We start from the raw sequence: 13,094 nt of genomic DNA, 5'->3' as shown, positions 1-13,094 counted from the left end.
TTCTGACAAATTAGCAGGATCTCTAAGAATAGTGTTTTCAGAGCTACTCAAGCTTTCTGACTTATTCAAGAGCCTACCAGAATATCAGACACCCAAAAAGTTAAGCAGACATCACTGACTAAACTTGTTCCCCATAAGTCCCTTACCCTTCTTTCCAAACACTATCTGACCCACCTGCCTTTTGGCAAACATTAGGAGGAATGTGAGAATCCCACAGAATGACCAATAAAATGGAAAGAAGTGATGACTACCTACCTAGGGGTGTCTTAGTTATAGAATGGAAAAATGAAAATTCCAAAAGCTAAAGAACTTGCTCAATCTCAATCAGTTACTGGTAGATCCAGCACTACCCTAATTGCTTGCCTCTTTGTCTAGCACTCTGGCCCAAAAGACATGCCCAGCATCTATCTATCTATCTATCTATCTATCTATCTATCTATCTATCTATCTTTCTTTCTTTCTTTCTTTCTTTCTGTCTTTTTCTTTCTCTTGTTTTGTTTTTTAATACAGATATCTCAAAAGTCTTAGCACAGATTTAAATTATTAACATTTCAAACTGCATTAAGACTTTGGGGACACCCAGGGTAGCCTACCAAGGAAGGCTCTCTAATACTGCATGCATTGCAGAAAAAATAGGAAAATAAATCAAAATGAAAACAAAGCAAACCAAGATAAAGGGGTGCTATTTGTGAATGAGCTATGTTATGTATAGAAGATAGCATAAGTTGCCAATGAAGTCTTTTGGTCCTGGATCCTCAAATATATATCTCTATTACTTACAACACTTAGCACAATGACTAAAATATACTAAACACATAATGATTGCTAATTGATTGATTTATTAATGGAAAAGTAAATGATATCTCTGCTAACTGGTCTGGTTCTGAACCATCTCTCTCTATTTTTTTTTTTTTTTTTTGCTGATTCTTTCCTTCATGGATTATTAACTAGTATTGAGGCACCAAAATTGGACTTAAGCCCTCCGGATCCTTTCACTTTGCCTCTGATGTGAGTATCTGATGAATTCCATTTTACAAGTCTCCATGACTCAAATAACCACCATGGTATTGAATGGTAACATGTGGTGATTTGCCAGATGAATGAAGGATGGGCCAAGGTAAGGAGGATAATTGGGAGAAGGAGTCTATCCACCATAAAGCTATGTCAAAGTGTTCTAAGGACCTTTCATGGACATATCCCCAACAATTGCCCAGAAAAGCACTTTGAAGATGACTAGATTAGCACTAGTTTTGTGTCAGAATTATTCCACCTGTTTCCTTGATTAATTTCCTCTGTTTCCAAAATGCCATTCAAATCAGCTAAATGGTGCCAAGAAAAGAAATTCTCTAGCTAGCTCAAAGGCTTGCTGTCCACTTCTGTGGGTTCAGCACTGTAGTGAGTGATATGGGTAATAGACAGGATGTGGTCCCTGCCTTTGAGGAGCTCTTAATATCCATACAGGCTCTTCTGCAAAATGTCCTCAACTATACTGATAGGTGGGGCAGATACCATTCTGAGTTTGGAAGCTGTCAATGTAATCTCAAATGAGTACGTGAGGAAGTGAAGTGAGGTAAACAAATGGCCCTGGAGGCAGAGAGGTGGAGAGGGAGGTGGAGCTGGGCTTGGTTGGAAGTGAATCAGGTTGTCCCACAGATAGGGTGTCACCTTGCTAAGATGGACCATTAAGTCCACTATAAAAAGCCTAGCATCACAAACAGCCAGCACCCTGCAAGCTGCTTTGGTCTATATCCTACTTGTTCCTTTGGTGAACTAGGTAAGTGAGAGACTGTTTGGCTGAACTTCCACCTACTTGGTTGACCTTGGAGGTAGAAAGCAGGGCTGCCTTGAGGCTATGGGAAGCATTTCTTTCTTGTTTAATTTTAGGGATGCTCTTGGTGGGAATTTCTCTTGAACCTAGATAAAATCAAAGCAAAAGGGGATTATCTTTACAGCGGATCACTCTTAGCTTTCTAGTACAAGTCTGCATAAACAAGCTCAAGAGAGTTATCTATGCACAACAAAGTTCTGGCAAATATCAGTAAACCAGTCAATTAGGATCTGGCACAGGTGAGTCCTTCAGCCCCAAGTATCGAAGAGACAGTGTAGGTAGATAAGACCAAGCAAAACAATTATCTGGTGGAAGTGGAAACTGAACCACACATAAGAGACTCAGCCCACAGGAATTCAGAGGAGTGAGACAGAAAGTAGGGAGGTGAGGGGGAAATGGTGATTTTATGTTCTCTACCATCAGTTTATTAAGGTGCATGGAAGTCTTCGTCTTGATCATTTAGTTTCATCCTACATTTACGAATGTCTCACTCTCTCACTCTATTAGATTTGCCCCAATCACCTTCTGCCTTGTTCATGTTAATTCCCCTTCTTAACTCTCTACCCCCCCATGCCCTCTGTCACAACCCTTTCAAGTTATAAGCTCCTTTAGGTCAAAGACTGTTATTTTCATCTTTGTATGGAACCCTGTGTCTTGTGCATGGTGGAAAAAATACTGACTGTTTGCTTAATTTAACTGAATGCTTGTGAAAATCCTGATGATTTGGATGATTGAGTGTGGAGATGTGAACTGAGGCCAAGTCTTTATGAGTGGCCACTTTCTAGGTCCTCCTCCCCTGAAGGTTTGGTGGGTTTTACTTACTTTCATTGAATACATAGTTTTTAAATTTAATTGAATTGGATTGAGGGTGCCATGTGGTGATCAGTGCCCCCTAGGGCTGATGCCTCCTAGACATAGACTTTTTCCCAGTGGTATGTTACCTTGGAGTAATGGGACATAGAAAGTGACTGAAATGGTGGATGAGGGATAAAATGTATATGAACTCCAAGAGAGAGTTAAGGTGTTTGATCTCACTCAAAGTAAAATGGATAAAACTCAAATTCATGGTTTCTGAGTTCATTCTGAATTAGGGATTAGGAGACTTGGTTTCCAGTCTTAGCTTCACTGGAATACTATGAGCAAGGAATTCCTTTCTCTATTATGTCAAAAGATATGAATTACATCTAACCCATCAATTCTCACTGGGCTATTTTAAGGTTGAAAGAGATAAGAGAAGTAAAATATCTTTGTGGTTATTTTTACTAATTAGACTTACTGAGCAAGAAATTATTAAAAAAAGAAAAGAAAAGGAATGACAAAAGACACACTTCATTTTTTTATTTCTTTGTCAGGCTCACGTAAACTTAAGAAAAGATGTCTCACCTCCTGAGCAGTATTCTTACCATTATTGATGTTTACTACAAATACACCAACAAGGATCAGGATTGTAGCACACTGTGCAAAAGGGAACTGAAGGAACTTCTGGAAAAAGAGTTTCGACCAATTTTGAAGGTAAGTGCTGCCTGCCAGGGTCAAAAGTTTATGCAGGCACCTTCTGAAATAAGAGGTTTTTAATCCTACGAAGCTATAAGCAAAAGTCATGTTAACCCACTTAACATGCTGTGAATAGAGTTCTATCATATCACCTCTTCCATAGAAGATAATAAATGAATGCATACTGAATTGAACTGAAAAAAATTAATGATACTGAGGAGAGTTGACCTTAGGCAATTTGGAATAGTTGTTTTTTGTCTTCAGTAGCCTTGCATTTCTTTCCTTCTTTCTTTCCTTCTTTTCTTCCTTCTTTCTTTCCTTTACTTCTTTGTTCCTTTCTTTCCTTTCCTTCATTTTTTCCTTCCTCCCTTCCTTTCCTATCTTGCTAATATAACGTTCATTTTTCTTCTCATTTCCTTTCCCAAAGAACCATCCTTTAAAACAAAGAATAAAATATAGGTGATAAAAAAAAACAATTCAATAAAAATAACAACACATCAACCGAATCAAACATTATACATAGTATTCCACATCTCTGTAAAGGAGAGAGGATGCTATATTCTCATATATTTTCCTTGGTCCTTCCTTTTCTCTGCCCTCCTTCAGCACAGCACTTGCAAATCATAGTCTCACTTCACACTCAGAGAACAAGTATCTTCCATCTTGCCCCAGGTTCCTCTCAAAATTTAAAGTAATCTGAAAATTAATTAATATTACTGTTACTCACTTAGGATTATACCACTTCTCTAAAGAAACACCCTTTCTGAGCAGGAGAATTAATGCCCAATAATAAAATTTCAGACAGAATGTTGTGTTGACCAAACACAAAGTACTCTATATAATGTAGTCTCTGTGTAGACAAAAGAGACAGAGTGACCAGGAAATCACAGAAGAGGCAACTGCCTCCTAATTGGGTGGCTCTGGATGGGAAGCTTTAAGGGAACGTGAAAGTAGATGGATATCTAAAAGTTTGTACTATCCAGTGCTCTCATCTAAGCATAAGTGTCCCATTCACTCTAAAATAATAATTATAATTTAGTAAATTTGGGATTTGGCCCCTCTGAGTCAAATTGAGACTGAAATGTTATTAGTAATTGATTGTCCTGTTTAGAAGAGGTTTTTCCCAAAAAAACAAATAGAATTCCAAGTCACTAGTATCAACCTGAAAGTTTGGTTAAAAAAGGCAACAGGCAAATACATGTTGTTTATTCCCTTAAAGCTAGTGGTTACATGGCCATGGAGTCAGAAGGAAAACCTCTGTCAATCTGACAGAAGAATGATCAGACTTAAATGCACTTTATCATGAGAAAGAAATTTTCTCAGTTGTATAAGGTGTAAATTTGGTGAGACAAGACAATTAACAAGGTAGAGTCAGTTGGAAATTGAGATCCTAAGATGTCTGTTTTCCTTTGCTTCTGCACATCAAGATAAGAAAAATTCCAACATTCTGGTTGTAGGTATCCTGTCATAAACAGGACTTTGAAGTTGTTGACACAGGAATGGGCATTTTTTAGAGCAAAACAAAGCAATTTGATTAGTTCAGTCTTTGGCCCTTATTAAAGTCAAAAATGACATTAAATATTATCACTAGCGTATTATTAACTTAGTGAAAAAGTTATCAGTGGCCTTACCCTCCTTATGCCCTATAATCTCCTTCATACATCCCTAAGCACACTCCTGGTTTCTGCCCATGTTACTATATTCTCTTCTGTCTCATGACTAAGTATACTCAACTAGGTCAAAACAGGTTAAGCCAGCATGTCAAGTCCTACCCAGATATATCCATAGGAATATAAATATGTATCCATATAAATATTCATCTTTTCACTGATAGTAGATAAGAGTCTCTGGACTGATTGATCTTCCCTTTATGCTTTGTTTTTGGACAGAATCCAGATGATCCTGACACTGTGGAAATATTCATGCACATGCTTGATCAAGACCATGATAGGAAAGTGGACTTTATTGAGTTTCTTTTGATGATATTCAAACTGACTATGGCCTGTAATCAGTCTGTTGGAAAAGAATACTGCCAGGCTTCAGGGTCACATAAGCAACATCCTAGTCACCATCACCAAGAAGAAGAAAGTGAAATGGAAGAAGAAGATAGTTCTAGTAATTCAAGTTGGAGTGCAGGAGAGGAACCCAAATCCCACACTGGGCGATCACAGAAGACCAGGAAACAAAGGCACAGGTCCAAGTCCAGTTCTCCAGGAAATGGAAAATTAAGTCGCTCATCAAGTGCAGGACACAGGGACATCTATGGGAAAAAACATCATAGGTCAAGATTAAGTCTTTCAAAAGGAAGTGAGAAAAAGAGAAAAGGGTCCAGCTCAAGTGATATGGAAGAAAAGAGACACAAATCAAATATTAACCCCTCCAGAAGACTGGTAGGAGAAGAACATGAATCTGCCTCTGACTGGTCAGGAAGAGGTGGAACAAAAAGATGTGTATCCAGTTCCAGGGTCTTATCCTTGGAGCTAAAGAGCGAAGGATGTAGCTCTAACTCTAGCCAGGCAGAGGAGAGTGGAAAACAAAGACAAAGATTCAAGTCTTGCCAAACAGAAGGCTATGTCAGAAAACATCATAAACCTGACTGTAGTCAATCAAATGGATATGGAAAACAAAGAAGATCCGATTCTTGTCACTCTAACGAATTACAAAGAGAAGAACAGAGATACAGTACTACTTGTTCAGAAAATTGTGAAGGAAGAGGAACAAACTCAGTTACTCAGTCACAAAGTTGTGGAGGACAAGAACATTGGTTCTCAAGTCCATTCTCCAGCTGTGCACAGTATGGATCTGATTCAGGTCTGTTCTCCAGCTATGAACAAGATGGGTCAAGATCAGGTCAGTCTTCAAGGTCTCAACAACATGGATCAGGTCAGTCCTCCAATTCTGGCCAAAGGGATAGCTCAGATTACTCATCTAGCCATGGAAACCATAGGTCTGCCTCAGAACAATTCTCTAGCTCACAACATTATGGATCAAGTTCAGGAAATTCCTCTAGTTATGGACAGCAGAGATCAGGTTTAAGACAGAACCCTAGACATGAACAACAGGGGTCTGGCAAATGTCAGTTCCCATGTTCCAGTTCAGAAGGTTCAGATACAGGTGAATCCGATAGAAGACAGCAAAGAGACTCGTCTGTACACTCAGGGTCTGGACACCGAGAGTCTACCGATGTTCTGTCAAGAGCAGGGCAGGGGTCAGGCAGCAGACAGCATCCTGATTCTGCTGGTCACTCTGGATCGAGACAAAGACAATCCAGTCCTTCTAGTAGTGTAGACAGTGATAGGTCTGACAGTGGACAGGAACATGATTCTTCCAGACATTCAGGGTCTGCACAAAGGCATTCCGCAGATTCTAGTTCAAGGGCAAGAGAGAGAACAGGCAGTAGACAGGAACATGGTGCTTCCAGACACGCAGAATCTGGGCAAAGACAGTCCACTGACGCTCGTGAGGGTGGCAGGCAGGGATCCGTTAGAGGACAGCAAAGAGACTCGTCTGGACACTCAGTGTCTAGACACCGAGAGTCTACCGATGTTCTGTCAAGAGCAGGGCAGGGTTCCGGCAGCAGACAGCATGCTGATTCTGCTGGTCACTCTGGATCGAGACAAAGACAATCCAGTCCTGCTAGTAGTGTAGACAGTGATAGGTCTGACAGTGGACAGGAACATGATTCTTCCAGACATTCAGTGTCTGGACAAAGACAGGCCAGAGATTCGAGTTCAAGGGGAAGAGAGAGAACAGGCGGTAGCCAGGAACATGATTCTTCCAGACATTCTTTGTCTGGGCAAAAAGAGTCCACTGACTCTGCTAGGGGACGTAGGCATGGGTCCAGCAGGACACAGGAAAGGGATTCGCGGGGACACTCAGTGTCTGGACACCGAGAGTCTACCGATGTTCTGTCAAGAGCAGGGCAGGGGTCAGGCAGCAGACAGCATCCTGATTCTACTGGTCACTCTGGATCGAGACAAAGACAATCCAGTCCTGCTAGTAGTGTAGACAGTGATAGGTCTGACAGTGGACAGGAACATGATACTTCCAAACATTCTTTGTCTGGGCAAAGAGAGTCCACTGATTCTGCTAGGGGACGTAGGCATGGGTCCAGCAGGACACAAGAAAGGGATTCGCGGGGACACTCAGTGTCTGGACACGGACAGTCTCCTGATGTTAGGTCAAGGGAAAGACAAGGGTCACGAAGTGGACAGCAACATGATTCTTTCAGACAGTCTGGATCAGGTCAAAGACAATCCAGGGATGCTCGGAGTGGAGAAAGGCAGAGGTCTGACAGTGGGCAGGAATATGAGAATGCTAGACATTCAGGGTCTGCACAAAGGCATTCCACAGATTCTAGTTCAAGGGCAAGAGAGAGAACAGGCAGTAGACAGGAACATGGTGCTTCCAGACACGCAGAATCTGGGCAAAGACAGTCCACTGACGCTCGTGAGGGTGGCAGGCAGGGATCCGTTAGAGGACAGCAAAAAGACTCCTCTGGACACTCAGTGTCTGGACACCGAGAGTCTACCGATGTTCTGTCAAGAGCAGGGCAGGGGTCAGGCAGCAGACAGCATCCTGATTCTGCTGGTCACTCTGGATCGAGACAAAGACAATCCAGTCCTACTAGTAGTGTAGACAGTGATAGGTCTGACAGTGGACAGGAACATGATTCTTCCAGACATTCTTTGTCTGGGCAAAGAGAGTCGACTGACTCTGCTAGGGGACGTAGGCATGGGTCCAGCAGGACACAGGAAAGGGATTCGCGGGGACACTCAGTGTCTGGACACGGACAGTCTCCTGATGTTAGGTCAAGGGAAAGACAAGGGTCACGAAGTGGACAGCAACATGATTCTTCCAGACAGTCTGGATCAGGTCAAAGACAATCCAGGGATGCTCGGAGTGGAGAAAGGCAGAGGTCTGACAGTGGGCAGGAACATGAGAATGCTAGACATTCAGGGTCTGCACAAAGGCATTCCGCAGATTCTAGTTCAAGGGCAAGAGAGAGAACAGGCAGTAGACAGGAACATGGTGCTTCCAGACACGCAGAATCTGGGCAAAGACAGTCCACTGACGCTCGTGAGGGTGGCAGGCAGGGATCCGTTAGAGGACAGCAAAAAGACTCGTCTGGACACTCAGTGTCCGGACACCGAGAGTCTACCGATGTTCTGTCAAGAGCAGGGCAGGGGTCAGGCAGCAGACAGCATCCTGATTCTGCTGGTCACTCTGGATCGAGACAAAGACAATCCAGTCCTGCTAGTAGTGTAGACAGTGATAGGTCTGACAGTGGACAGGAACATGATTCTTCCAGACATTCTTTGTCTGGGCAAAGAGAGTCCACTGACTCTGCTAGGGGACGTAGGCATGGGTCCAGCAGGACACAGGAAAGGGATTCGCGGGGACACTCAGTGTCTGGACACGGACAGTCTCCTGATGTTAGGTCAAGGGAAAGACAAGGGTCACGAAGTGGACAGCAACATGATTCTTCCAGACAGTCTGGATCAGGTCAAAGACAATCCAGGGATGCTCGGAGTGGAGAAAGGCAGAGGTCTGACAGTGGGCAGGAACATGAGAATGCTAGACATTCAGGGTCTGCACAAAGGCATTCCGCAGATTCTAGTTCAAGGGCAAGAGAGAGAACAGGCAGTAGACAGGAACATGGTGCTTCCAGACACGCAGAATCTGGGCAAAGACAGTCCACTGACGCTCGTGAGGGTGGCAGGCAGGGATCCGTTAGAGGACAGCAAAAAGACTCCTCTGGACACTCAGTGTCTGGACACCGAGAGTCTACCGATGTTCTGTCAAGAGCAGGGCAGGGGTCAGGCAGCAGACAGCATCCTGATTCTGCTGGTCACTCTGGATCGAGAGAAAGACAATCCAGTCCTGCTAGTAGTGTAGACAGTGATAGGTCTGACAGTGGACAGGAACATGATTCTTCCAGACATTCTTTGTCTGGGCAAAGAGAGTCGACTGACTCTGCTAGGGGACGTAGGCATGGGTCCAGCAGGACACAGGAAAGGGATTCGCGGGGACACTCAGTGTCTGGACACGGACAGTCTCCTGATGTTAGGTCAAGGGAAAGACAAGGGTCACGAAGTGGACAGCAACATGATTCTTCCAGACAGTCTGGATCAGGTCAAAGACAATCCAGGGATGCTCGGAGTGGAGAAAGGCAGAGGTCTGACAGTGGGCAGGAACATGAGAATGCTAGACATTCAGGGTCTGCACAAAGGCATTCCGCAGATTCTAGTTCAAGGGCAAGAGAGAGAACAGGCAGTAGACAGGAACATGGTGCTTCCAGACACGCAGAATCTGGGCAAAGACAGTCCACTGACGCTCGTGAGGGTGGCAGGCAGGGATCCGTTAGAGGACAGCAAAAAGACTCCTCTGGACACTCAGTGTCCGGACACCGAGAGTCTACCGATGTTCTGTCAAGAGCAGGGCAGGGTTCCGGCAGCAGACAGCATCCTGATTCTGCTGGTCACTCTGGATCGAGACAAAGACAATCCAGTCCTGCTAGTAGTGTAGACAGTGATAGGTCTGACAGTGGACAGGAACATGATTCTTCCAGACATTCTTTGTCTGGGCAAAGAGAGTCGACTGACTCTGCTAGGGGACGTAGGCATCTGCCCAGCAGGACACAGGAAAGGGATTCGCGGGGACACTCAGTGTCTGGACACGGACAGTCTCCTGATGTTAGGTCAAGGGAAAGACAAGGGTCACGAAGTGGACAGCAACATGATTCTTCCAGACAGTCTGGATCAGGTCAAAGACAATCCAGGGATGCTCGGAGTGGAGAAAGGCAGAGGTCTGACAGTGGGCAGGAACATGAGAATGCTAGACATTCAGGGTCTGCACAAAGGCATTCCGCAGATTCTAGTTCAAGGGCAAGAGAGAGAACAGGCAGTAGACAGGAACATGGTGCTTCCAGACACGCAGAATCTGGGCAAAGACAGTCCACTGACGCTCGTGAGGGTGGCAGGCAGGGATCCGTTAGAGGACAGCAAAAAGACTCCTCTGGACACTCAGTCTCCAGACACCGAGAGTCTACCGATGTTCTGTCAAGAGCAGGGCAGGGGTCAGGCAGCAGACAGCATCCTGATTCTGCTGGTCACTCTGGATCGAGACAAAGACAATCCAGTCCTGCTAGTAGTGTAGACAGTGATAGGTCTGACAGTGGACAGGAACATGATTCTTCCAGACATTCTTTGTCTGGGCAAAGAGAGTCCACTGACTCTGCTAGGGGACGTAGGCATGGGTCCAGCAGGACACAGGAAAGGGATTCGCGGGGACACTCAGTGTCTGGACACGGACAGTCTCCTGATGTTAGGTCAAGGGAAAGACAAGGGTCACGAAGTGGACAGCAACATGATTCTTCCAGACAGTCTGGATCAGGTCAAAGACAATCCAGGGATGCTCGGAGTGGAGAAAGGCAGAGGTCTGACAGTGGGCAGGAACATGAGAATGCTAGACATTCAGGGTCTGCACAAAGGCATTCCGCAGATTCTAGTTCAAGGGCAAGAGAGAGAACAGGCAGTAGACAGGAACATGGTGCTTCCAGACACGCAGAATCTGGGCAAAGACAGTCCACTGACGCTCGTGAGGGTGGCAGGCAGGGATCCGTTAGAGGACAGCAAAAAGACTCCTCTGGACACTCAGTCTCCAGACACCGAGAGTCTACCGATGTTCTGTCAAGAGCAGGGCAGGGGTCAGGCAGCAGACAGCATCCTGATTCTGCTGGTCACTCTGGATCGAGACAAAGACAATCCAGTCCTGCTAGTAGTGTAGACAGTGATAGGTCTGACAGTGGACAGGAACATGATTCTTCCAGACATTCTTTGTCTGGGCAAAGAGAGTCGACTGACTCTGCTAGGGGACGTAGGCATGGGTCCAGCAGGACACAGGAAAGGGATTCGCGGGGACACTCAGTGTCTGGACACGGACAGTCTCCTGATGTTAGGTCAAGGGAAAGACAAGGGTCACGAAGTGGACAGCAACATGATTCTTCCAGACAGTCTGGATCAGGTCAAAGACAATCCAGGGATGCTCGGAGTGGAGAAAGGCAGAGGTCTGACAGTGGGCAGGAACATGAGAATGCTAGACATTCAGGGTCTGCACAAAGGCATTCCGCAGATTCTAGTTCAAGGGCAAGAGAGAGAACAGGCAGTAGACAGGAACATGGTGCTTCCAGACACGCAGAATCTGGGCAAAGACAGTCCACTGACGCTCGTGAGGGTGGCAGGCAGGGATCCGTTAGAGGACAGCAAAAAGACTCCTCTGGACACTCAGTCTCCAGACACCGAGAGTCTACCGATGTTCTGTCAAGAGCAGGGCAGGGGTCAGGCAGCAGACAGCATCCTGATTCTGCTGGTCACTCTGGATCGAGACAAAGACAATCCAGTCCTACTAGTAGTGTAGACAGTGATAGGTCTGACAGTGGACAGGAACATGATTCTTCCAGACATTCTTTGTCTGGGCAAAGAGAGTCGACTGACTCTGCTAGGGGACGTAGGCATGGGTCCAGCAGGACACAGGAAAGGGATTCGCGGGGACACTCAGTGTCTGGACACGGACAGTCTCCTGATGTTAGGTCAAGGGAAAGACAAGGGTCACGAAGTGGACAGCAACATGATTCTTCCAGACAGTCTGGATCAGGTCAAAGACAATCCAGGGATGCTCGGAGTGGAGAAAGGCAGAGGTCTGACAGTGGGCAGGAACATGAGAATGCTAGACATTCAGGGTCTGCACAAAGGCATTCCGCAGATTCTAGTTCAAGGGCAAGAGAGAGAACAGGCAGTAGACAGGAACATGGTGCTTCCAGACACGCAGAATCTGGGCAAAGACAGTCCACTGACGCTCGTGAGGGTGGCAGGCAGGGATCCGTTAGAGGACAGCAAAAAGACTCGTCTGGACACTCAGTGTCCGGACACCGAGAGTCTACCGATGTTCTGTCAAGAGCAGGGCAGGGGTCAGGCAGCAGACAGCATCCTGATTCTGCTGGTCACTCTGGATCGAGACAAAGACAATCCAGTCCTGCTAGTAGTGTAGACAGTGATAGGTCTGACAGTGGACAGGAACATGATTCTTCCAGACATTCAGTGTCTGGACAAAGACAGGCCAGAGATTCGAATTCAAGGGGAAGAGAGAGAACAGGTGGTAGCCAGGAACATGATTCTTCCAGACATTCTTTGTCTGGGCAAAAAGAGTCCACTGACTCTGCTAGGGGACTTAGGCATGGGTCCAGCAGGACACAGGAAAGGGATTCGCGGGGACACTCAGTGTCTGGACACCGAGAGTCTACCGATGTTCTGTCAAGAGCAGGGCAGGGGTCAGGCAGCAGACAGCATCCTGATTCTGCTGGTCACTCTGGATCGAGACAAAGACAATCCAGTCCTGCTAGTAGTGTAGACAGTGATAGGTCTGACAGTGGACAGGAACATGATTCTTCCAGACATTCAGTGTCTGGACAAAGACAGGCCAGAGATTCGAGTTCAAGGGGAAGAGAGAGAACAGGCGGTAGCCAGGAACATGATTCTTCCAGACATTCTTTGTCTGGGCAAAAAGAGTCCACTGACTCTGCTAGGGGACATAGGCATGGGTCCAGCAGGACACAGGAAAGGGATTCGCGGGGACACTCAGTGTCTGGACACCGAGAGTCTACCGATGTTCTGTCAAGAGCAGGGCAGGGGTCAGGCAGCAGACAGCATCCTGATTCTGCTGGTCACTCTGGATCGAGACAAAGACAATCCAGTCCTGCTAGTAGTGTAGACAG

General features: G+C 45.6%; 1 protein-coding gene across 1 annotated transcript; it reads left to right on the top strand.

The window, feature by feature from the left end:
* Positions 1-1,688: 1,688 nt before the first annotated feature.
* LOC140523001 (uncharacterized) lies at positions 1,689-7,330 on the top strand. The gene is made up of 4 exons (XM_072638112.1): positions 1,689-1,774; positions 3,181-3,340; positions 5,212-7,038; positions 7,127-7,330. The coding sequence occupies exons 2-4, from the start codon at positions 3,203-3,205 to the stop codon at positions 7,328-7,330; spliced, it is 2,169 nt and encodes a 722-aa protein (XP_072494213.1). The 5' UTR covers positions 1,689-1,774; positions 3,181-3,202.
* The last annotated feature ends 5,764 nt before the right edge of the window (positions 7,331-13,094 follow it).

Source organism: Notamacropus eugenii, chromosome 2, assembly GCF_028372415.1.
Source record: "Notamacropus eugenii isolate mMacEug1 chromosome 2, mMacEug1.pri_v2, whole genome shotgun sequence".
NCBI lineage: Eukaryota > Metazoa > Chordata > Mammalia > Diprotodontia > Macropodidae > Notamacropus > Notamacropus eugenii.
Note: the sequence above shows the minus strand (reverse complement) of the source record. Positions and strands in the feature narration are given on the sequence as shown.